Below are 27574 nucleotides of genomic sequence, written 5' to 3' on the forward strand. Positions count from 1 at the left end.
AAATGTACCAAAGTCTAAAGAAGTCAATTTTTGTCAAACATCTCAATGTTTCATGCAATTTAAAGTCATTTGGCATCAAAAATACAAATTTGATTTTGAAATTTTTCATTTCAGTTTATATGGGAATTTGCTGTGTGATTGCACTCTTCAACTCGTAACTCCGGAACCGGAAGTCCAATCGATAAAAAATTCAATAGCAGCGGATGAGAAGGTTGTACCTTTCATTGATTACAGAACTCTGGAATTTTCTACTGGAATGTTTTCAGGTAGGAATTTGATATTGATGCTATTAGACAACTGTGAAATCAAGACCAATAGATCAGTTACATATCAGGACCCCATTCCGAAAATTTATCCAAAGTCCTCATGACGTTTACAACAACAGGTTATCAATCTACGGATCAGATAATTGTTATTGTAATATTGAATTAAATCAGTCTGCATCAACAAAATTTTAACTTCAATCCAATATTTTTTTTGGGTGTTGTGGGGGGGGGGAGGGTTGTATGGTGTTAAACCCCAAAACCTTCTCTTGTCTACGCCGTTGCTTGGAGTTATTTATTTCGCTTTTCATTTTCCGATATGTTTCAGATCGATCCGATGGTTATAAGTTAGAAAAATTGCAGTCAGAAGGTTCGCACAAATGAACAATTTTGTAGTTATCAAGTTCCTTCCAGACAACTTGGAAGTGTTCGGTGATTATTTCTAGCGGTTGTAGATAGTAAAATGAAATACAAAATTCATTTTATCGAAATAATGTTTAGCTTATTTCAATGGATTATTACTATATTGAACAATAAATAGGCGACAAAGAGTAATCAACTAACAACAAGCCATAACTTTTAAAGTATTCAAAATAGATATTCAAAGTCTTTAGTAAAGTTATTCGCAAAAGTAAGAGCTACAAATTTGCTGAAGACATCATTTCGATATAATCACTTCCAAGAAAATTTGTTAAAATATCTCACTCATAGGGGGACTAATCAGCAAAAGCACAATACAAAAAGAAAGGGCATATTACCTCCATTAAATTCTCCGAAGATACTATTGACCTAAAATAAGCCGTTTTGGCGTTAATAATAGATTACATGTTTTTGGTCATATTTCTGGCAATGGGAAATGATAAAAATCTTTCGTCCGCATTTAATGTTAAATATCTCTTTTGATAATAGTCCGATTTTAACAATCTATAGCTTGTTCGAAATGTATTCGTTAAAGCTGTCTAAAAACATATAAATTGTTAATCTATATTGTCAATTCCGGCAGATAATCCAAAAAAACTGCAAAAAACGCCATTTTTACGCATTCAATCATTCATATCTTGAAAACTAAACATCAGAATCAAAAACAAATAGCGTTCATACTGTTTTTTAGTTCTTTCATTTAAAATTGGTTTGGATAAGATCGGTTCAGCCATTGCTGAGAAACTCGAATGAGAATTTGTCCGTTACATACACACACACAGACATTGTCCCAAATCGTCGAGCTGAGTCGATTGGTATATAAGACTCGGCCCTCCGGGCCTCGGAAAAAATCTTGAAAGTTTGAGCGAATTCTATACATTTCTTTTATAAGAAATGTAAAAATAAATAATTCATGTGAAATAATTCTAGTTCGCTTGAAAATTTTTGAGTAGTCTAAAAATATGCATATACACTCAAGTTTTTTTTTACGCGGTTTTTTTTTGCGCGGTATTTTTTTACGCGGATTTTGAAATTTACGCGGTTTTCATTTACGCGGATTTTGGAATTTACGCGGTATCCATCAATGAGGTTCCCTTTATCGCGGATTCTTAAATTTAAGTGGTCTTCATTTACGCGGATTTTGAAATTTACGCGGTTTTCGTTTACGCGAATTTTGAAATTTACGCGGTTTTCATTTACGCGGTTTTCATTTACGCGGCCTGTATCCCCCGCGTAAAAAAAAACCTGAGTGTATTCTCTTTTTTTGAATTCAAATATGATATTTCGGACTGAGAATAAATTTATAAAGCAATTTCTAAAGAAATTTTATTCAAACGTCGGGTGCGTCTTGTCTTCCCAACGGCCTAATCGTTTTTAAGCTCTCGGATAATCTTCCGTCTAAAAATCAGTGAACAAAAATGTTGGTTTGTTTACCCCTTGCTAATCGCCGGTTCAAAAAAAACATTCGGTCGAAAAACGTACGCTACCGCACGAAACTAACCTTCTATAGAACACTTATTAGACCGGTTGTCTTATCGACTATGCTGGACCAACGTACCCAGGAGCGGATTCAGAAAAAAATTTCGGAGGGGGTCCAAAATTTCGACTTTAAAATGTTCATTGTACAATATGTAATACCATCATTTAATTAAACTCAGTTTTGGTAATCGAATCTGGTTTGCAAAGATTTTGAACTTAGAATGAATTTTAAAAAAACTTTTTTACAAATTCTCAAGATGTTAAAAAATTTCGGGGGGGTCCAGACCCCCAAGACCCTCCCTCTGGATCCGCCACTGAACGTACCCGTTACACGTAACAGGAAAGGAACCACCTTTTCAATGAAATTAAAAGATTGAAAACACAAAGTATACTTTTTGAGTTAGAGACATTACAAGACAAACAAGCTGTTTACGGAAAAAGTTGAATAACTTTGTAATATTTGAGATTTGATAGATTTGATAACGATGAACCAAACACCCTGTATTTGATAGAGCTTCCTGGTTTAATTCCAGCAAATTAGTCTGCATACTCCCACAACTTCAAGTGCGCTCGGAAACTCATCTCAGTTGAATCCTTTGAGACTGAGGAATGTGTGTATAGTTTTGTTCGATCGCATCCGTCAGTTCCGATCCCCTACCTTTTTAATCGTCAACAGACGCGAAAATAATGTACATTCAAGCGTTTCACCCGCACTTGATTTTTATCGAGATTAATGAAACTTGAACAATTATTAAAATATTAAAATTTGTTGAGCAGGAAATGCCACCTCCTGATTTTGCCGCTCGGGGCGCTTGCCCCCTTCTCCCCCCCTTTTTAGAGCCTCCACTGACTGTTCGGAGAAAGAAGCTGAAGGGCCGATATAAAATTGTTTGCAGCTATTCTCGTTTCAGAACAGGGAAACACCTCAACAGAAATTTTTGAAATGAGACCCCCGTATTGAAACGTTAATAGTCTTCTACTTCAAAACCATTACAATAATGTTAATCTACTGTGGTATCCAAAATATTGATACGTTAGGGAGATCCCCACTTAGTCATTAAAATATGCATGCTATAGCTTTGAATCGTAAAAGCTCAAATAACGACAAATTCCTTCACCTTGTGCCTTCCTCATGAGTAAGCTGCAATTCCGCGAACTGTACATACCACACTATGTATTATTCCTCTCGCCGTCATCCAATTGATAAACCACAACCAGTTCAGCAGCCTATCACCATATGGACCTTACATACGACAGCGAATCTCACGCTCCCCAGTATCGTTCGGTGTGCTTTAATTCTCCAGAGTTTATCTCAGGTTAGTCATCTGCGGTAAGCATGAAGTTATTATGCATACACCCCAGGTAGTGTGGACAGCAAGAATTTCGTCGCCTAGAAGGTCATAAGCCGGTCGAAGAAAAACCAAACCAAAACAACGCAACTTTTGAATATGGTACGTGCGTGCTTTGCATATCCACGGAGCTGTTGTTGTGGCTCTCTGAGTTTGAATTCATGAGTTCACGCTGTTCGTTCAATCTAACGTGAAGCTCTGCCAAAGTGTGCGAATTAAATAATTTTATAAAGCTTCCCAGAGTACACATTTAGACCAATACGTGAAAAGGGCGTAAGTACAAATGAGAGCCTCTCTGTGTTTACTTTCTCTTTCGATTACTATGGCTTCATCATAACTAATATTAATATAATAAAATGGTCTTATTATTCGGTCAGCAAAGTTTTTGTACAATTTCAATACGTTCTGTGTACACTCACGACAATTTAAAAGCGTTTTTATGTTTCGTTGGAAGGCCATGGTACAGAGGGTAAGGCGATGGTCTCATAAGGCACTCGGTGTCAATCGGTAGAATCGTTGCACTAGCCCTGCGCCACTGCTCTGTACACTGATAATCGGCTTCAAAGATTTTTTCGAAACTGAAGGGCAAGTTCTGAATATAGTAGGCGTTGCGATGAAACCGGTGCCTATTGCAGTCAACAATTATGCTACTAAATCTAACAAGAACATGCCGAAAAGAGCAATACAGCTATGTTTTCAGATTAGTATCACTAGTCGTTATTCGTACGTTACTTAAAATCGGGTTAGGATTTAAAAAAAACACGAATATCGTTATACAAATTGGGAGTGTTGCTTGTCTTATAAAACAGAACAGAACCGACTCTATTTTTCCAATTCATTCATTTCTTCACCGATTCATTGTGACCACGTGCTCTCCGCGATAGCAGAGCCCGATACCACTTTCCAGTGTACTGTTTTTGTTCATTGAAACCATATGTGGTCATTCACGAGCTCAGCCAGTACCGACCAGCAGCACGCGTAGTAGAGCTTTTCAACACTATCAGCATGCCTGAAGCCGGTTTGACGCGGTCGCGTTACTGGTCGGTGGATATCGAAAAACAGTTGAGCCGGCATCGTAACCGCGAACAGACGTGTTCCTATTTTGTGCAAGAAGTTACTCACTTCTCCCGCAGCGCGAATCGAGTGTTGGTGAGATAAACGAATTTGGAGCTTAACCGTCGAACTAAGACGTCTTTATCTATACAAGGTGCCGTGCGATTGCCGTTATCAGTGAATGGTATTTGTTTGAATTCGCGATAAGTGATTTGACAATGAAATTCTTGTGAAGTTCTGCTGTCGATTTGTGTGACTAGAGAGAGGTGTGATTTACGAAAAAGTAATTACAAACAGTTATGCATTATTTGAGTAGTTCAAAAGCTTTGTTTGTAATATAATCGGTACACCAATTTCCTTAAATATTTGGTGAAACAATCAACCAAAGCAAGTACCGCATTAAAGCGCAGTGGAATGTCCATCGATTTCGCTCTAATTTAATCTCAGGATCTAGCTTGCTGCGATCAAACACGAGGATCGCTTGCGAAAGGTGCAAAAAGTGTGACTCATGAAAAAAAAAACAAAGTAAAAAGCTTACCAGCAGTGAGAAAAGGTATTGGTTGCCCTCGCAGTGCCTTGCCTCTGAAGACAACAATGAACTTAGTGCCTACCATTTCCCACTGTTGAAGGATTCCGGATTGTGATTCATCGCGTAATTATTGGCATGCAGAAACTGAGAGTGCGGGTGAAAGCAGCAGGAGTCCGCGTGATCTTGGACATTTATGAGTTGAATGCGATGTAAATTTGCTAATAACCAGTAGCGTTGTTGCGTAACTCATCAAAGTCATGGTGAAGGTGGACTAGCTGAATATTGGATTTTTCAATTAGGCAAAATTGGGCACTTCAACGGCATTAAGTTTGATTGAAAGGAGATGCATTGTAACAATTTGAACTGCAAACAAGTGACCTTGATTAGTACTATATACTTGGATGTGATTATTTGAATTTTTTTTAATTTCTGCTGTGGAAGCTAATGTGGATTTGTCCATACTCCTGGTTTGGACAGGTTCGTTGCCCAACTTCATCAAATCTACTTGGTTACTTTATTGGCTTAGATGCATATAGCTGATATTCAACCTGGTGACAACAAAATGTTACCGGTTTGACAGGTTCAACTAAAACAAACACCCAAAACGAAAATCGCGACATCTTAGGACTGGATTGGTGCTTAAAAGTTGTATTTGTTGCTGTATTTATCTCAGTAGGCTGCTGCTCGTGGAAAAATAACATTAACAATGGTCGATCCACTCATCGATCATAAGATTTTAGATCTAGGTGATTGATGTTAATAGTCATATATGAATACAGAATTTTTATACAGTTATCTTTGCCTATCTCGATATTCTCTATCTCGATATCTTTCTCTGCTTCGATTATTTCATAGGTTTCTTCAGATTGACCATGTTAAAACCTCTATCTATCTCGAAAAACCCAGCTTTCAGTTGATGCATAACTGATATTAGGCTTAGCGATCTGGGCGTTTGGTCCAATATTAATATGCAGTATGTAGAAGCATAAATGGGGCTGAATGTTCAATATAAGAGGTAATATATTACATACATTCAAACTATCAAGTATATTGTTTGAAAACTTTTGTAAAGATATAAGTCTGGTTGGAGTAATTGCGAACACACGTTTTTGTGAAAAATGCGTTCAAAGTGTACACGCGTTGCAAACGCTCTGAGACGTCTTCACATCACATGCAATATTCTGTTTATAGGGACGGTAGGCAAAAGATTGTTTTTGGAAAATCGTTACTGCGTTTAACTACCTTAACTAACATTGTACTCTGTAATCGCGCTATCATGTTTTGCGAAGTATGCAAAGTTGAAAAAAAATATTTTAAAATAAAAGCAATTTTTGAAATAATTTTTTGGAACAATATGCATCATTTAAACCAACAAATATTGTGTCTACAACACGGCCGCCGAAGGGGGAGGGGGCGGTATGTTTCCTCTCGGGCCCGGAGTTGTAGAGGGGGCGCGGACTTGGAACAGCAGGAATGATTCCGCTAAATATTATTTAAATAATTTAAAATAAAAATAATTTAAAAAATTCAATGATAGCTTAAATATTGGAATGATTTATTTCCTCCAATTTCTATCATAAAGTTAATCGTACATTACATTATAAAGTTTATACTGTTTGAAAGACTAATCAAAAGAAAACTTTGAAACTTAGAACCGAAAAACGATTTTAACGCACGGTGGACAAAAAGACATACGATCTATTTTTGGAAATTGTGTATTAAAAAGCAGAAATTTATTTTCAATTTCAACATTTTCAACAATTATTTCATGAATTTTAACTAACTACAGTGAAATCCCGTTTTTTCAGCCCTTTGGCGAATTTTAGGCTGATAAAATAGGGACATTGATTAAATCGGGACATATATTTTTCTGTCTTTTTAATAAATTGATGCTCTTAAAATATTCTTCTTTGGTCCCTAGAAATAGCCTCGCAACCTTTTCTGATTATTTACTTAAGGTTCCCCTTAAGGGGGTCTGGCAGCGCAAAATTAAAAAAAAAATTATTATTATTCTTGCATTTTTCGGATCTCTATGATAAGAAATATATGCCCAAGAAAGCATTTACTCGAATTCAACTTGGTTCGTCTGCTAGAGCCCTTCAAACTACCGACTATCAATTTTCATATGAAGCTGATAAAATCGGATCAGAAATCTAATAAAATCGGGGGTATATAAAATCGGGGGCTGATAAAATCGGGTCTCCACTGCATTTAAAAAAATCAGCTAGATAAAGTTGAAAGCTCTCGAAATTGATTTTGATTCGTATTTTACTGATTAATTTTGAAATTTTCAATCTGTGAATGGGTTTCAAAAAAAAACAGTCCAATTGCGATTTTTTATGTTTCCAGGACGATATGTGACTTATATCAATTTTATCGTGGCTGCTAAATGAAACACAAAAGAGTCTATTAGAAAGAAGAAAACTCAGCAACCTTCTTTTAGAATGCTCAACTGTTCAAATAGGATTTGTGAAACAATTCTGAATAACTCCACAAATCAAGAAAGAACATGAAAATCCACGAACAAAACAATCCATAATAATTTTTTGTATTCACTTGATTTTTTTATTTAAATACGCGAGCCCGAAGGTTTTTATCATCTTTAACTAACTTTCTCAATTTAAATGAATACTTCCATTTTTTCTCTTGTTTTATATTTGCTTTTTTGTTTCTTTTTATATTTCATCCAGGTATTCTTTTAATTTGCTTCATTCAATTTTATTCTACTTTTTAGTATATTTTGCCCCATATTTTACTTTTTCTATTTTTACCATTTTTGCTTCCCTTTTAATCTTCGTCCCATTTTTTTGAATTTGTCCCATTTTTTAAATCCGTATCATCTTTTCACTTTTTTCCATATTATCTATCGTTTTAATCGTTTCTTTTGTATTTGTTTGTTTAACTGATTTCATTAAATTCATTTAGTTAAACTTTTATTTTCTATTATTTCTTTCTATTTTTTCATATCTTCCAATAAACTTATTTTAGAACCCATATCCACCTTTTTTCGTTGTAGGTTTTCTCTTATTTGCTCAATAAATATTTTCTTCTATTTCTTACGTTTGAATTTTTTTCGTGTTGTAAATTTTCTGTTCTTTCATTTGTCATTTTTGAAATATATGTTCTTCTTTAGTTTGGAGTTTTTCAATGTTCTCACATTTTTGTTTATTGGTATATTACATTACCTTTAGTATTTTCCTTTTTTACCAATTTAAATAATTTTAAATTCCATATTTTCTATTTTGTTACTTCTTTTATTTGAATATATCTCCTATTATTTTATTTTGAGTTTTATTTCTTTATATCTGTTTTCAGTTTTAACCCATTTATTTTCTAAATAATCTCTTGTTGTTCTTTGTGATAATATTTCTGGTTTTTCATTTTTGTTTTGGGGATTTTCATTTTCACCCGTTTAAACCATTTTAATTTGACATGTTTTCTATGATTTCACTTTTTTGGGCTATTTTCACTTGTCCCTGTTTTCTATTTTTTTTCTTTGATCTATTCCGTCCAATCGTTTCCATTTATTTTTATTTCTATTAGTTTTTTTAAAAAATAACTTTTTAGAATTTTCGTAGTTATTTTTTTATTTTATTTTCTTGTTTTCATGCTTTCTATTTTTTAAATTTGCTTCTTATTTTCATATTTCAAACAATTTGTATAATTTTTATTTTTACTTTTAACTCAATGGATCAATTTCGTTCATTTCTATATTTGTTTATTTTAATCTTGTTTTTTATTTTTTGTTGCATTCATTTTCCTTTTTTTTGCCATTTTTACTGTTTTATTGTTCGTTTTTTTTATTATTTTACCTATTTTGCAATATTTTTCTATATCTTTAATATTTATCCAATTTTCATTTTCCATTTCCTTCGTTTAATTTGATTGTTTCATTTATACAACCTTTTTTATTTTGCTATTTCTTCAAATAGTTTACATATTTTAAATTTTATTTTAATTTTTTCCATTTTCTATTGTTTCTCCGTTTAGGACTTTTTTCTATTAGCTAGGTTTTTGACTATTTGCATATTATTAATCTTTTTCCACTATTTTAAGTATCCTTTGTAGCTTTCTTGTTTTATACCATTTTATCTATCAATTAGTTTTTCCTCGTTTGTTACTTATTTGTTTTTCTCTCGCATTTTGTGAAAAGTTTTAATTATAAGTTGTTCAATAATATTGTACCAAATATATAAATGAAGAACTAGCAAAAACCACCTGAGCCAGTTTTTCCTGATACCAAAAAAGTCGGCAACACTATCGAACAAATGAGAAGTTGTATTTTCAGACACTGGCAATGTTGTAGAGCACCTTGACAGACTTGGACGAATGTGTCGCTTTTTTAACGAATTCTAGGTGAAACCAAAAAAAGATACGAATAAAACGATGCAATACCGGCATCCTGATAAATATGGAAATATTGATAAATCGGCTACTTTCAAAGCCACTACAAATTAGAGATATTTAAAATTTTCGATTAAAATTTGATCGACTGAAACTTGAAGCATTTCTTTGCACGATATTCAACAAATCTGCAAACCCCTCATTTGCCTGCGTACAAAAAAATGATTTTTCTATTTGACATTTGCACTTCAGTTACAAAAGTATCAACCAAACAAAAGAAGCAACAGAGAGAAATTTTGCTCGCGTCTAGCCTGAATCTAAATTACTTGATAGGCTCGCCAAGTTAGCAAAACCATTGAAGGTGACCAAATCAACCAGACTTCCCATGAACATGTACAATTTTGTACCTGTGTACAAAATTTCGTGCACGCGTTTGACTTCAAACATGCTTCGTCTCGATGTACAGGTTCGCCTCGAACATCGAACTCACGCGAACGATGTGCAAACTCTAGTTCAAACATCTGTGTACGTACACCGGGTGCGTACACGAGAACGATTCGCACATGGCAAAAAGAGTCAACGCTAGTGACGATAAGAGTGAGAAAGAGAAAACTGGTGCCACGAACCGATGTGTACGCACACCGTGTACGTACATGGGGTTCGGTTGTGCAGGCGAACACATGCACGTGTTTAGGTACTAAATAGCTTGTTTGAGTTCGTACACGAAGTGTGGGTTTAATATGAGCTAGAACCAGAGCGAACATTGTGTGCGATGTGCATATGGGAAGACTGAAATGAACCGTCACCAGCGCAATGGCAACCGGGAGGAACAGTGGTCGATATTTTCAAGCACATGAAGCTGTCGAAGTTCATACAGAAATATTTGATTTGGTAGGCTTCCCGTACCTGTGGTCAGAAAAGCGACATTTTCATTGCGACCGAGCCTGTCAATAAAGAAATTTATGTGAATGAGTGCATGAAAAAACGCCTGCTACCATTCATGAAGCAACACGATTACTCCACGCTATTTTGAGCGGATTTGAATACCGCCATTACGGAAAAAGGACATACAGTGGTATAATGCCTATAAGGTTCTGGTGGCGCCCAAGGACAAGGACCCTCCCAAAACACAAGCGCTCGGCCGAGAACTATTGGTTCATCGTCAAGTGGAGCCCGAATAAAACCCAAAATTGTTCAAGTAAACTGGCTGTACAGAATTTGAAAAAAAAAAAAAACAATAAAAAAATTAATCATTGTTGTTTGACCAAATTTTGATCAAAGACGACACCGGTGGTTGAATGGTAAGCGTGACCGCCGCTCAGTCCAGTAGGTCTGGCTTCAATCCCAGCCGAGCTCGTTGAGATGTGCTGAGGTGAAAACTCTGTGTCACGCCTTTCTTCGCAAGGGAAGTAGAGTTGTTGATCCCGGTCCACGTGTTGATTAACCGATATCTGGTTGTGGAGTCACTTATCAAGTCACAGTGCTAGGTACACAGTACGGTCAGAGACCGACGGAAAATAAACGAAAAAAATTGACTGCAAAAAAATTAAATGAAAAAAGTCTTTGAAATTAACAGTACTAAGTGTATTCTGAGCACGCTTTGTCCCACCATGGGTTAGCTCTGAAACGCGTTTAGTATGAGTCGAGGTATCGAGAATCAACCCAGTCAAGAACCCGTGCTCTTCCTCCGGAGGAAGCTCTTGTGTGGACTCAATTTTGCCGGTTATCGCGGACGAGTAGCTCTTCCACCCAATATTTCGTGTGAGGTTATACGAAACGATGTGAAAATTCGGTCCACAAAGTCTCTTGTTAATTCAGCGCTGGTTTCTTTCTGCAACGGAAATATAGGATCACTTAGGGTTTTTGATGTCCCAGGAAGTATTGGGAACTCCTTTTCTGAGTTCAGGTTTCAGAGACTGGGAGCGACTTGCTTCGGTTTTGCACCTCTCGAGTAGTCATTTTTGGAGGACCTTGAAGAGATACCTTATGGCCTTTATAACGAAGCTTAGAAGAGGAAATGTTTATCCTTTTTCTGTTGCTCCTGGCACAGCAAATGTTCCCTTTTGGAGATCATCAAAGTCACCTTCGTCGGTAGACAAATTATTGTAAATAGCCCTAGGATCCGATGGCGTAACTAACTTGAGCATTTCTAAGACGGGACGTTCTAAGCAAAGATCGCTTAGAACGTCCCTGAAGAGAACGCTTAAGATTCTCCTCGCACTGTTTGTGCGTCGGACATGTCGAGAGATCATGAGGATTTCCTCCACAATAGAGACACGTTTCGACATCCCTTCGACATAAACCATCCGCACGACTCCCACTGCATTTCCCACAACGAACCTTATTGCTGTCTTGGGTGGTTGTAGTGTTATAATTGTTTGCAACTTTATGTAGTTCATGACCCACGGCACAAAAAGGCGAACAGGTGGATGAACCTTGTCAAAGAGAAGATAGTTGGGTAGAGCAGACCCGGCGAAGATCACACGATAAGAGTCTGAGTTGGCATATATCCCCTTGTGCTTCAACTGCGACTCATACTGAATGCAATCTTTTGCAGTGCAGTATCTTCACCAACTGAGACGTGGGGTCTATAAAATAGTCAAGCCCGCGTTTCAGCAGATCCGCACAATTCAAACTCGAATCTGAGACGACCCCGTAGATTTCCACACGATTAACTGGTACATATACTCTGGACTGCTTCGTAAAAGGCCCATATCCAGCATTATCATATGACTGATTCAAACTATTCACCACCACCCGAAGATTATCAGGGCGATTTTTTGATATTTCTGTCACAGTGGAATTCGAAAAATCTGCAATAGATTCAAACATTTTTATTGTTGGCCCGGAAAAAGGTTACGAATGGCCCAGCTGTACAATTTCAGTTTTTATTTCGACATTCACTTCGTCTTGAAGCAAAACAAGAGATGTCATTTTTGCAGGCTGGTATTAGATACAAGAATGGGAATTGTAACATTATTGCGGTACTTAACTTGTATGATGGCATCCAGGCGTCTTACAAGCAACGAAATACTGCTGCTTCACTGTGATACTGGTCTTATGACGGTAAAAGCACACACACAAAGCACGAAAAAATACTACTAAAATCATCAGATGCTCATTAAACCTCGTCCTGACATACTAAAGACGTACAGAAAACGTCATTTTTCATAATTTTCCTTCTATTTTTCGAAAAACAATATGTGGTCAAAGCACATTTGAACTGATTTACTTTTTGGAACAGCATTATTTTTGATAAATTGCTAAAAATGTCAAAAGGTTATTTAACAAAAACGTAAATAACTTATACCCCATTCGCCGTAGCTATACACTTTCTTCAGCAAAATTACGCTGCTTTATTCGGCTCAACTATATAAAGTGTTTTCTGTACTTTTAAAATTTTGTAGATACCCAGTTTTGAAGAAAAAATACTGAAAAGCACCAAAAATTTCACTTTTTACTAAGTTTTAATAGCTCTGCCGCTCTTATAATTCAAAATCTGTACAAACTAACTAACCAAACTTCTCCGTTTGGATCTCCAAAAAAAAATAAAAAATACTGAAAAAATATCTAAGACAGTGCAGGACCGTTTCAACAGGCATAAATTTGAAATTTTATCCAAAATCGGCCCATTTTTCAAAAAATCAAAAGTCGCCACCAGTAGGAAGCGTTTTAGCAAACTCACTCCGAAGAAGAAGAGCCCATTTAAGAAGTGAGCCCGATGACTTTTTTAACATGATGTCATTTTGGACACCCTAATCCTCAGCTACATTAATAATGTACCACTCGGTTAGGCCGACACATGTGGACAAACAAACAACTCGCTTCCAACTACATGGGATTCGGGCAATTTGTAACATGTAGAGCAAATAGAGGCAGCCACAAAAGATAACCTGAATAGTGGTCGCAGTGGCAAAGTTTCCCGTACCAAAAAAAATTCAGCAAGCATTTATGAAAGCAATCTTCACAACTTTTCTTTTAGCCATAAAAATAGATGAAAAATTTCACTTGTAGGAGGATTAATCACGAAAATCATAGCGACAAATGATAAACCCTGCTATTTGTATAAGTAGTCCGAAAACACTATTAATGTAAACTCATCAGTTTTCACGTTAACAACCAACCACCATTTGAAAAACTTGGTTTCAAAAATTGGCAAATACCTTTAGAAATACACGAGATAAGCTGCTGTTGTAATATAGAAAGTTGTCCATTTGTTAATTCAAACCTTCTTGCGCAACATACCGAACTAATCAGAATTATATTTGAAAAGTTAGGCTAATATATTGGCTTTAAATGAATCATCCACAACCAGGAACAACAATATTGTTGAAGATATTAAAGATAAAGACTTTGTGTCTTCAGCAAAGTTGTTGCAAAAGACATATCTTTAATATATGCATTTGCAAGAAAGTTGGTAAATATATCTCACTTTAGGGGAGATTAATCATTAAAATAACAACACGATATCAATCGTCTTATAATGTCCACAAAATTTATCGGAAGACATCATTGACCCAAATGTAACGATTTAGGTGTAGTAACTTGATCGCACAGTTTTTGGCAAAAAAACATTGTGCACTCTCTCAACTCCAAATCAACCCTTCCTGTTGCAGGTTACTTGATTAAAATCACTGGCTTCACACACATCGCCTTCTCAACTTGCAAAGTGACTCATAACCTGCCGGACAGCTGCACGTTCTACGCTCTCGTCATTCTAAATAGTTCACCAAGCGAACAAATAGACAGCTTGATTGATGTGTAATTAAACGTTTCCCACCTTGCGTCCGTAGACCCGGCATAACGATGAATTCTTAGCTTCGCCATCGCATCGAACTCGTCGTCGTCATCGAGTCGACACTTTGTAGGTAGATGAAATCATAAACAGGTGCTAAAAAGTGAAATCCATAAACAAACACCCTACAACGGCTACCGTTAGTCGTCATACGTAAAATAAAAACAATAACAACAACAAAGAAAAGTGATGAAGCCTCCGGCAGTGTCTGTGATATTAGCGTTACTATCGCTCCAATTAGTGATAACCGCGGACGGATTCAATCTGTCTCCACAGCCCAACTATGTGTTCAAGGAACCGCAGTTGCAGCATTACACGGAAAAAGTGCGTTCATCGCTGTTTGGACTCGCGCTCACCCTGAGGCCTGGCGGGTAAGTTTTGCTTCCTCTGAACATAATGACTAATGACAACCGTGGTAGACTATAGCCGAATTTCAGTGAATTGTTCGTTATTTCCTGAGAATGTCAGTTTGTTTCATGCTGCTATTTCGACTGGTGAAACTTTCGTACGCGTATTGAGATTGACTCATCTTCTTGCTATACCTAAGGAATTCGATAGAATGATTAAAAAATTTCGCGGGACTCCGAACGATCCGTAAGCGTTGGTTGTTCCCAGTCGGTTTTCTATGTAAACCCATATCATTCGCGGATATAAGAATCCAAACAAACAATCATGCACTGCACATCGGTCATATCTTTGTTGTGCACTTCACACTTCCTCCTATCCCATGGTGGTGACGATAGATAAGCGGAAATAGTGCATAATGTACGCTGATAGACTTACGCACGAGCCTCACTTATCGTTTAGCACAGATGGCAAATGTCATAAGTGTGTGAAGAGCGCGTCGGGAATTCTCGGATGATAACACATACCTAACTACTGTCAAAAGATACTATTATTTTGAGTGGAAGTTTCTTACGAGTATCGCTTCGATCGTTTTTGCTCTCAGTTGGCCGTAATTATGCGTTTGTCGAGAATTGATCAATTTTCGACAGAATGTAAAACTCGCGGGTAACATAAACGAAGATTGCTATTCCGCGAATGTCAGTTCTCAGTGACGTTATTGAAATCGATGAGATAAACAAATGGTTTTCCCAAAAGTGGAAAAAATTCACAATATATGAGATCTTAGAGAAGAAAAAATAATGTGCGACGGGTTATTCACGTGCTTTATGCCAAATTACTCTAGACACGGTGAATAGTCAACGCATCTAGGTGATTATCAGCGAAAATTGGGAATTTGGCTGTATACCATATAAAAAACCGTAAGTTACTCTTCCCAAAAAAGTTTTGAATATTGGCATTAGGGTTCGTCGCGGTGCGGATGTGGGCGGTAAATGGATTGTCCGCACCGCAAGAAAATAATAAAACCGCACCGCTTACCGCAACCGCACTTCATTTACCGCACCGCGCGGTAATGCGGTAAATTTTTATATTTTTAAAAATAGTGTTGAAAAATTGTTCATTTGTGTAACAATATATAATAAAATGTTATTTTTATTCACACTAAATTTAACTTTAAGAGACTCCTCAGAATGTAATGTTTATGAAAAAAATCAACTTTTGCATTTTCTATTAATAAAATTCCATTTTAAGGCAAACATTATATAAAAACGTTCTACTGCAGTAACAGAAAAACTTTTATTTTAGCAACACTTCAGTAATTGAAAAAAGAGTAATAAAAATGTAATAAGAAATGAAGTTGCATATTTTTTTCTTTAAATATTCACATTTTCAATGTTTTTGACATATGTAAATGAAATGGATGATTTTCGTGTTTACGTAGTAAAACCACCTTTCATTCTTAAAGGAATTTCACAAAAAAAAATTAAAGTCCAAATACCAGTACTTCTATATAGTAGCGAATAGATTCCAATACAGTGAAATAAAAACATATTGTATTTCATCAATAAGAACGACGCCATATTTGACTCTATACATTACATCTAATCAGGAGTCCGGTCTCAACCGGTAAAGAATTATTGAACATTAGAAAAACTGCAAAAAATGTATGATTTGTAGCTTACAGCAGAAATGATTTTTAAAAATAGGGGCTTTTACGGACAAAATATCCCAAAACTCTAACTTCCGCATTCTTCAAGAAACAGATGTATTATCATTCAAAAACTAAGATTGCTACCTTTAAAAATGTATTAAGCGTAATTTTCTAAAGGCTAGTTCGAAAGTTCTAGCATTTAATGCATTTTACTCTAATATTTTCCCAAAGAGCCAATGGCAAAAACTTCAATTGAAGTGAACGGGAATCAAACTATGTAGTATTTGGCAAAAAAGCTTCAAAAAAGCTACAAAATAGTCTTAACTGAAAAATATTAGGACTTAATTTGGCAGAAAATTATAGTAAATTTGAATGGAAGTACGCGAAAAAAAGTTATGTAGCATACTTTTTGAGAAAGAGTCCAATAAAATTGACTGCAGAAAAATTAACATTGAATTTACACAGCATTAAAAGAAAATAGAAATACAATGAACGAATGATAGAATAATCATCCTTATTTGGGCCCCTCCTTATTTTGGACGCTTTCATACATTTGTATCCTTTACTGCTATTTATTGCAAATTCGTTTGGTTTGCTGAAGATAATTATATTCTTTGGGTTGTGTTTGAGTCCCAGCATAATTAGTTCATCTCTAATTCCTTTAAATTAGTCAAAATTCGCAATTGAAAAATTGATATCGAAAACGATTCATAATTACACGATTACCAACAGAAATTAAATTGGATTTAAGAGTACAAATTTATTGCTTTTAAATGATCTAATAATTTTGTCTCTATTTGGATCTTGCATTTTATGTATTTGAAATCGTTAGTTTGTGAATTTTTACTTAGAAGTATCAAATAACTAGAGTGGGTGCTCCTATAGTTGAGGTATACCATTAGTTGCAGTAGTGGGTTATACGCCTAACTAAGGTACCAACTAGGGTTCGCAATACCGACCCTTTTTGGTGAGAACCGGTACTACGATACTGAAGCTCTCAGTACCGGTAGTACCGGTAAAGTACCGGTACTCGAATATTTTTAAAAAAAAATCGAAAAAAGCTTCAAAATGAAATTGAATTCTAAAACTGATGACCTTATTCTCATATGATTGATTTGTGCTGATCAAAAAAACATGTATGTTGTTTTTAATTGCTTCGGAATGACATGACTGATTTCAGCAGAAGATATTTTTTGTATGCGGCACCTTCTTTCATTTCGAAATCTAGGCCACTTTGAATTCAATAACTGCTAAGCGGTGCGACTTTCGTCGACTTCAAAAGATGGTATGGAGTGTTGCAGAATTTTCCAATCACCAATAATTATAAATCTCCCCATTTGAAGCAGTTCATCAAGTCCAAAATTCTAGCTACTAAATCGCTGTTTGTTCTTTTATAGATGAAGATTTATGAGCAAACCAAATACAGTCATGACTTAGAGCATAGTCTTATTACGCGGCACACAATAAATAATGGAAACCAATCGTTTGTAGCTAATAAAAAAAAATCATAGCAAATTTTTACGTCTTTTACGCTAGTTGTGCATATTTTGAAATTTAGTGCAAGATCGTTTAAATTTAATTTAAAATAGTGCAGGAATTTTAACATACCGTTCAGTATAACGGAAGCTAGTAATGTTTAACTTCTAGAATTATTATGATGATGGTCCCACCTCATTCCCCCACAAAGGTGTTAGCTCAATGATTTATCTAGAAGGTAATTAATATAATTAAAAGTCATCTTGCAGACTGATATTTTGAAACAGGTCCCCCTAGAGAGTCCACATATCTATCTATCTATATATATAAAAGTCAAAGTTTGTATGTATATGATTTATAGACTCGCAAACGGCTCAACCGATTTCCGTAAAAATTTGCACACAGTAGGTATTTGTTATGGGGCGTGTTTGTGTGCTTTTAATTGGAGATTATCTGCCCGCCAGATGGCGCTTCGGAACAAATTGTGTTTTCCTCCTATTGCACTGAAAGTCGCAGCAACGCGCGATGGGCATTAGCTAGTCTATCTATAAACAAAAGCCATTCGTGAGGCAGATTTCTCAGACACAGCCGTCAAGAGAGGGCAGCTTAGTTGCTCAATGAAACACGAAAAGTCATAAATAGAAGCAACGCATGTCCGTTTAAATCAGTTGTTGCTCTTATCCCATCCGAGCAACATCGTCTCGGGGCGATGCAATGAGCGCTATCGATTTTCGGTAACGTTGGCATTTGCACACACTCGCACCTAAATGACTAAACCATATACGGTTAGTTTATAAATAGAGGTGACGCGTGCCCGTTTGAATCAGTTTTTGTTCTTATGTCGTACGGGTAAGATCATGGCTGCAGCGTTTGGGCACTACAATAAGCGGTAGACGCTATGCATTTTCGGCAGCGGTGGCCGTGTGCGGATTTTCGGGTACCAGCACGGTGCACAGTGGCTGGAGGCTGGCCAAAACCTCAAAAATTTATTTTTGAAATATTGATATTTTATATTTTTTCTAAATTTCTCATCTATTGAATGGTGTATATTCAAAATTTTATGATCATTGTATAAGAACACGATTTTTAACATGAGTTTAAACGTAGCAAAGTCCGGACTTTTTAATGATTTTCATTTCCGAAACCACCATTGCTCTGTTCACTTCAAATGCATGTTGCTCTTTTGATTTTAGTCCGATTTTAGCACAACTAGTTTCATTGGATAGAGGAACGAAAGAACTTGGTTAGTGAATAAAATACATTTGGTAAATTTGCTTGGAACTATGACTTTTTAGTTTAAATTTGTTTGAGGTGGTCAGATCAATAATACTTTTTTCACTAATGTATGCTGTACAAATTTCGGAATCATTTCGGAACGGTCACATAGTATACATTCTATGGGAAATAACCTCTACTTTTCGAATAGGTCTCGCTCTGCGCCTAGGTGCGCAAAAAGGTTTAAAGAGATTTTGAATCTTTGTTGCTTATATGGAGGCGCATGGTGTTTTGTGTAAAATAGTTAGACAATCTACAGTAAACCAACACGTTATACAATGGATTTAAAGTAGTGTTCTTCATTTTTTATGATATTGCTGACATTGGTGAACAGTAACGGAAAATCTATCATGAAAACGGGATCATAGTTATAAGAAAGGTTCAATGACACTGTATGGAAAAATGCATTTAATATTTTACGACTTTTGACATCAAAAATGAGCTCAGCACCTCAAAATTAGCTTAAATTGCGGTTTTCCGCCAAATTAGGTAACATTTGAGGTTTTGTCCGACTTTTGTTTGAAGACCCGCCACTGTGCGGTGTCACAGAATGATTTGCAAAGTGGGTGGGCGGGGTGGTTTGGATTTAATTCAATACGGTGGGTGCTGTTTAAGAGTGTTGCGTTTGAAAAAAAAAAATATGTTTATGCATGCGTGTGCGTTGTAACTTGTTAATCCATGTTTACGGCGCTTTGTAGTTGCGTAGGGTAAAGAGCCTATTGGTTTTCATGTTTCATATTTCGGTTATATGTTTTTTATCAGTAAGGCATCTGACAACGTGCTTCTGTAGTTATTGCACTGTTCAGCAGCGTAGTATTTTATATAGGAGAGTACACTCAGGTTTTTTTACGCGGATTTTGAAATTTACGCGGTCTTCATTAACTCGTTTTTTTAAATTTACGCGGTTTTCATTTACACGGCCTATATCCCCTGCGTGAAAAATCTGAGTGTAATTGCTTCGGAAACAATCACATTCCCAGCAGAACTTTTTGTTTTCTAATTTCAAACACTTTTGTTTCGTACTGCACACAACGGAAAATTCTAAAACAGAACTTACCGTCCCAGCAGCAGTTGAAGCGGGTGTTCTTTATCGATTCAAATTCAAGCCATGTCTTAAGCGTTACTGGACTTAAAATTGTTTTCCCAGTTTATCCAGTCAGAATATCTGTCCTACCCTATGTATTTAAAACACAGTTCTAATTGCGTTTTAAAGTATACAACAAATAGAACGGTTGGGTATACTAATTTAAATTTTAAAATAAATCTGTACACCTATATAACATAAAACGCTGCAGAATTGGTTTAATAATACAATGTTTACACTACGTTACACGTTTTAATAATTAGCAACAAGAAAAATGTCACCAAGATAGCATAAAAACCCATTTTAACTGGTAGTGCGAACGTTGCAAAACAATGTAATTTATCTTTTCCACCACTAATCGATCAAGAAATACTTAAACTTAAGATTGTTTACTTAAGTTCATTAGTACATTATTGAAAATTTAAATGGAAAATGAAATTTCATATTTCATGGAGAATCTCTATATTTCCGTTCGTTGGCGTGGGCTTCCTCATCACAGCTCTCAATATGGAACTTTTCTTTTGAATATATTTTCTGGACAGACCAGCCTATTTTTACTAGATGGATCAGCCAAATAATGCCAATCACCTAGTGAGATACTTGATTAATTAATAGATTACCGTTAAAAGACCTTCAATAAATTATGTTTTGATGGGGAGGGTGTATAGCAAATTGTAACATATGAAAGCAGGCGAGTAAATAAGAACGTGAGTCGATATGTGTGATAGATAAAATTCATTTGCAAGCTCTTGAAAAAAGCTACATTTTTAATGTCACCGTGGTCGTGTCCTGTACATAACCCTTTAATTTTTTTTATTGATTCATCGCACTAAAATTATGCGACAATAAAACTGTTATCCTTGAAATTTGCTCAAATAACTATTGAAAAAAATGATTTTCTTAGAATTTTGAGCTCCCTTGCACCTATAGTTGATGTAGTGTACCTATAGTTGCAAGTCCCATAAGAAAGCAATGGGATTTGCAACAATAGGAACCGAAATTAGCGATTGCACCACTATTGGTACATGTGTTCCTATAGTGGTACAAGCGGTTTTGAATACATAAATTGGTTATTAAGCCATCTTTATATTTTCCTATGAAGTAGGGACTGAAAGTTTTCGTTTAATGTATTAACATTGCCCATAGGTCTATTAATCGATTTTTTATCAAAAAATTTGCTTAAGCATGCGACTATTGGTACATCCACCCTAGTCCAAAATATGTCGTAAAAATAATAGCGTCAAAATATTTCGGACACAGCTAGATTTTCTTTCGTAATAGCAGTCTGTTTATCAATTTAGAATAATCAAAATTATCACTTTATCAATAATTTTTTTGCGGTGCGGTTGCAGTAAAACCGCGCGGTAAAAGCTCTTTCCCGCACCGCATCTGCGGGAAAAAGTGTCTCACCGCAACGCAGATTTTGCAGCGCGGGTGCGGTAAATACCCTAATTGGTATAGCTTTCTTGTGATCTACCCGGTGGCGATCACGCGCTAACAGCAAAATAGATATGAATATCATCTCATTGTTCTCGCTTGTCAAACGTTTACACTCTAATGAGCTATCCTAGTAGGGGAGACCGAGGAGGGTTGAAACAATTTTTTGCTTTTGTTAGATAAATCGAAGAAAACTGTCATTCGATGATTCCTTATTTTTAAATTTCTTACTTCTGTTTATGCTTTATTAAATTAAATCAGAATAACTGGTAAAAATCAATAACAAAGCATCAGTACATTGGTTTTTGTAACAGTGTTCTCTTTGTTTCAACTCTCCTCATGCCGAGGTAAGTTGAAACAGCAATGAATGTGAGTTGAAACAAGTAACCAGTTACTTTAAATATTATTAAAACGTTTTCTAAAGCATCAAATGTTACAATTTTGTCATTTTTATACGTTCACACTAAGATGATTCCTTAAAATGACATGCATTCTTATCAATATTTTTCACAGTGTATATCTATGTATAAACTGACACTTGTTTTGAAAATTAATGTTAGATTTTGGTTACAAATGCAGGAATTTCTGCACTTATCCCAACATAAATAACAGTGAGATACTATACCAAACCACTAATTAACTATAACTGTAAAGTCAAGAAATTTGATACCCATTTTTCTTATATTTAGTTATGAATTTTTTTCCAACCACTTCCCCTAGAACATTCTACATTTATTAAAATGGTTGATATGACCAGTGATGCTATTTTTGACTACAAGTGATACGGTTTATGAAAACAGGCAATTTGGTATCCATGTGCATCAATTCATTTAGGATTATGGTCACTTCACTCCAAGCTTCAGAAGCTGATAGGAGTAAACAATTAGAACAAAAGCATGTTCCATGGTTTTAAATGACCTAAATCTAATAAATTGAGAATTTTGACGAAACAGTAGATAGCAGACGTCTCGTGCTGCTTCTCGGACCGCCGACGTTTGGCATGATTCTCGCTATTGCGTTCGTTGCCTTCGCCGACTTTTCACAGGCGTAATCAACGTGGTTGTTGAAGCACAACCGGTCGTCGATTATAACTCCCAATTGCTTCAATGCACATTTCGATGCAATCACGTGCCCTCCGACGTCGATCTGCATCCGTTGAACCGATCTGCAGTATGTATGTATGTATGTATGTATGTATGTATTTAAGTATGTATGTATGTATGTATGTATGTATGTATGTATGTATGTATGTATGTATGTATGTATGTATGTATGTATGTATGTATGTATGTATGTATGTATGTATGTATGTATGTATGTATGTATGTATGTATGTATGTATGTATGTATGTATGTATGTATGAATGAATGTATGTATGTATGTATGTATGTATGTATTTATGTAGGTGTCAAACAATCTCACCGATTTTTCTCAGAGATGGCTGAACCGATTTGCACAAATTCAATGAAAGGTACAACCTTCCCATAGGTCGCTATTGAATTTTTTATTGATCGGACTTCTGGTTCCGGAGTTACGGGTTGAAGAGTACGATCACACAGCAAATATATAAACTGGTACCATCATGATGTCCAAAGGATGTAATACATATTAAAATGTGCACAACATTACTTGGATTTGCGTGTCTAGATCATTAATGACCCATCGAAGTCACCTTGACCACATTGGCCACCTATGACGGTTCTTGATGCCCCCGGGGAACTTGCTCCTTTAGTTAATGTCCTACCTATTTCTCAGCGAATAATTCACCGATTTTTACAAACTTGGTCTCAATTGAAAAGTCCAACGTTCCCTTCAGCTGCTATTGAATTTCTAATTGATCCGACTTCCGGTTCCGGAAGTACAGGGTAATGAATAAGAACACACAGCAAATCCAGATTTCAACATATCCTGCGATCAATGTAAAAAAGTGAACATTTTTCGAAAATGTGACCACAACTTGGTCTCAAATGAACGGTTGTGCGTCCCCAAAAACTGTTTTTAAAGGCCATTTCGATCCAACTTCCGGTTGCGAAGTTACGGGTTGTGGAGTGTGGTCACAGAGAAAACTGCTATTCAAACCGATACCGCGATGAATACAAAAAGGATTTTTTTTTGCTAAAACGTGAGCCAAACATTTTGCATTTGTAGTTCTAGGTTACTGACGCCCCATCGAAGTCGTGTTGACCACATTAACCACCATAGACGTTCCCGGGAAAAGTGACCATCTTTCAAAGTTAAGAAGGCATGGGTAAAAAAAAATCTTTATTTTATTTTTATTCGCTTAATTGTTAGTATTGAATCTTTAGAATAGTCTTCCACAATCTCTGTTGCCACGCTAAACTTTTTTTTTCAAACAACCCTTCGTTCCTCGCGCGTATTTGCTATAATCCATGCAGATTTCAATCTATCAGCAACATTATTAACATTTTTCTCGAAACCGCATTTTCAAATTGTCGGACACGATAACTCAAAAATTTTTCAACTTTTCTCGTATTCGGGCAAAGGTCAAAAAGGTTACGTTCGATTTCTGAGATTTTTTCACATTATAAAAACTGTAAAATATATATAATTCGCAGCACGGAGCAGAAAAATTCTTAAAAATAGGGAATTTTGGGGCCAAAATGACCCAGTACCCCACTTTCCCGCGTTTTTCTAGAATCAGGAACATCGCCACTCAAATGCTAAGGTTATTTTCTTTAAAAAGAGGTGTTAATTGTAATTTTCTAATTGCTACTTTTAAAGTAGCAGTTATAGAATTTAATGTATTTTCCTTCATATTTTCCCATAGTAGCAATTTCAAAAATTTCAAGCGATGTGGGCGGTATCTAAAAATGATGTGAAATTTGGCATCTGAGCTTACTTTGACATTGGTCACAATATGAGAGGGGGGTCTTTGAGAACACAAAAAAAATTGCGATGCCCTAGTAGGCATACCAAGATAGGTATCCACAAAATAAGATCATATTTTCAAGTTAGTACATTAAAATTTCAGTAACGTTTTAATATACCTCAATTTAATCGAATCGTTATCGCCTCATTAAGTAAATGAATATAAATATTATAAAATTGCTAAATTAATTATGGAATTTGCGTTTCGACTACGTCGCATCAGAATCGGAAACTAACTTAGTGACAGGACTAAGCTAGTTCAAAATAACAAATAATGTCAATCTGGCGTAGTACACAAAAACCATAACTAATACATCACGGAGCAGAAAAATTATAATTTAGTTATAGTTTTTGTGATTTTTCCCAATTTTCTCCTTAGTGGAGAAAATTAGCTTTTACCCAGAAAACTCTTTTAGAAGAAATATAGCGCAGTGCATAAAATTACTGTTTTTCCCGTTAGAATATCTTAAAATTTTCGCAGATATGCTATACATTCAGATTCATTTTTCAAATAAAAATGCGGGCCCAAAAAAAAAACCCAGGTTCTAGACAATTGCCTGACCCCTCTTTTGATGGCCGGAAAAATGTGATTCACCAAACAAGTTATCTATTCAGTATAATCTCTGCCATGACGTTGGACTTAACAGCAAGGCTTTGAATGAGTACATTTTCCGAATTAGGTGTACCTTTACCTTACCACACCTAACAATAATTATTATTGACACTGATACAGACTCGACGATAACGTGTTTCACCTCACCACCAAACAATTCGATTTGTGTCAACAGCTTGCAAATATTGACCAACCCTGTTTCTACTTCCTTAGTGTCATCGTCGGCGCACCAAGGGCACAATCGGATCTCGCAGCGCAGCGCAAAATCAACGAAACCGGTGCACTCTACAAATGTCTTTACGGCAGCGGCGAATGTTCGCCATTCTACGTCGATCGGAATGGTAACACCAACAACGAAAATGAACCGTTTGCCTACAGTTCCGAGAAGAAGGACTACCAGATGCTGGGTGCCAGTATGGATGGGCACGGATCGGACGGTGACCGATTCGTGGTTTGTGCGCCGAAGATTGTGACCGAACTGCAGGATTACTACCTGTTGCATGGGATCTGCTATGTCAGCGATGGCACCGAATCCAGTCAGCCCAAGTCGGTGCGGCCAATCTTTCCACTGCGCTTGAAAGGTGCGTCTTTCATATTACTGATCTAATCGAATTAAGCTGATCTAATTCAGTTATTCATTTCACCCTCAGACAAACAGCTGTTCAAATACGATGGACTTACCCACTACAACTACATGTACGGTGAGCAGGGCCTGAGTGTTCACGTGACCGACGACAACGAGGAGATTCTCATCGGAGCACCAGGTGTGTTTAATTGGCGCGGCACGGTCATTCGCTATCGGCGCTACATCGCAGAAAACATCACCATCAGCCGACGATCGGATGACCTTCGGCGGAGGGAACGGGACCGGCCGCGGCGTCAAATTGTCAACTACGTCACCGATGTACCCAATCCGTTCTTCACCAGACTGGAAGACGATTCGTACTTTGGCTATGCCGTCAGTTCTGGCTTCTTCCAGGAGCCTACGAAATTGTTGTATGTGGCAAGCGCACCCCAGATGACGCTGCAAACGGGTGAAGTGTATATTTTCGACATCATCAATGCGGAAGCGTTCCGTGAAACGCAGATCAAAATTTTGTACACTTTTCCCGGTCGACAGCAGGGCGAGTACTTCGGCTATGCACTGCTGACGGAGGATTTCAACGGAGATGGACTGCCGGATTTGGCCATCGCGGCGCCAATGTATAGTGAGAATTCGGAATTTGACAATGGCGCGGTGTATATTTTCCTGAACGAGGGAAAACTTAGCTTTAACCTTCAGACGGTGCTTTCGACGAGTTATGAGCTGAGCGGACGTTTCGGTACCACTATGGGCAAAATCGGAGATGTCAACATGGATGGATACAATGGTAAGTGCCTTAGGGATTCGTATAGCGTCTTACTAACCCTTTAGCTGCTTATATGTCTTATCGCACGTGAAATCTTTAAGGATTAAAATTACCGCCATTTTGGTCGGTTACGAAATTATTTGAAATATTACTGATGGTTTCCATGAGAAACCGGCCGACGGAAAAATATGACCATCGTCGATTTCAACGAAACATTGCGGTTGTGTTCGGTTTGTGAATCTCCATGATTTTCTCTGCCAATTGCAATATTTTGATACAACAGCAATTTTTCAAAAGGACGTAGACGTTTCTAAGTGCATTAATTTCAAAAAAAAATTGTTCGCAAACTATGTTGTAAACAGCAAAACTATCTGAGAACGAGATGGTGGGCGTAACTACGCTACGGTAAATCGATTGCCTTGTACGCAGCGCACCTGGGTTCGAGTCCCGACCCCGCACTAGAGATGGTCGGGTTTCAATTTTTTCTAACCCGAACCCGAGCGCATGAAACTTTAAAAACCCGAACCCGACCCGAGCCCGAAATTATAAAATTTGAAAAACCCGAACCCCACCCGAGCCCGAACATTTTAAAACTTGAAAACCCGAACCCGACCCGTACTCGAGAATAAAAATTTTGCAAAACCCGAACCCGACCCGACCCGAGAATTTTAAAATTTGAAAACACGAACCCGAAAATTTAAAATTTGAGAAGCCCGAACCGAACCCAATTTGCTAATACGGAGAATCAACCAAAGATCTCGAAGATTTTTAATTCTGGGCACCCGAGCTGGACCCTTGACTCATCTAAGAATAGTAGAATCACTCGAATCTGAAGTAGCACCAAACGCATTGAGTTATATCTGCATATGGAAAAACAAATCACTGCCGAGTAGAATCCGCATTTATTTTTACTATTATTGAACGTCAAATTTGTAACGTGCTGAGAAACTTGATAAATCGTTGATATCTTAACCGGAAATTAAGCTAAATCGGCGGCCAACTCATGGGGAAACAAAAAGCTTAATGGTCACAGTTTCCAACAACCTTGCCCGTCGTAATTAACCAAAATTTCTGATTTTTTATCAGAAACCATTCCTGCAAGGCAGTTTCGTATTATTTTTTTGACATTAAAAATGTCTTACTCCACTATCTGGGGCTAGGTGTCATTCTAAAATCTAAACTATCTCCCATGTAACGAAACTATGTAAGGTTTGCACGCTTA

The 27574-nt window shown here is 36.6% G+C and overlaps 1 protein-coding gene across 10 annotated transcripts in view; it reads left to right on the top strand.

Moving 5' to 3' along the window:
* Positions 1–4535: 4535 nt before the first annotated feature.
* The window catches only part of LOC131694113 (integrin alpha-PS3), a 37316-nt gene continuing 14277 nt past the window's right edge, over positions 4536–27574 (top strand). The window contains exons 1-4 of one of the 10 annotated variants that reach the window (XM_058982544.1): positions 4536–4660; positions 14054–14603; positions 25217–25584; positions 25654–26373. In XM_058982544.1, the coding sequence (XP_058838527.1) occupies positions 14422–14603; positions 25217–25584; positions 25654–26373 (1270 nt within the window). In that variant the 5' untranslated portion in view covers positions 4536–4660; positions 14054–14421. Of the gene's footprint in view, positions 4848–5066; positions 5217–5995; positions 6109–14053; positions 14604–25216; positions 25585–25653; positions 26374–27574 lie in introns of those variants that run through there. The other 9 variants (XM_058982547.1, XM_058982539.1, XM_058982538.1 and 6 more) reach the window with 9 other exon arrangements.

Source organism: Topomyia yanbarensis, chromosome 3 (genome assembly GCF_030247195.1).
Source record: "Topomyia yanbarensis strain Yona2022 chromosome 3, ASM3024719v1, whole genome shotgun sequence".
NCBI lineage: Eukaryota > Metazoa > Arthropoda > Insecta > Diptera > Culicidae > Topomyia > Topomyia yanbarensis.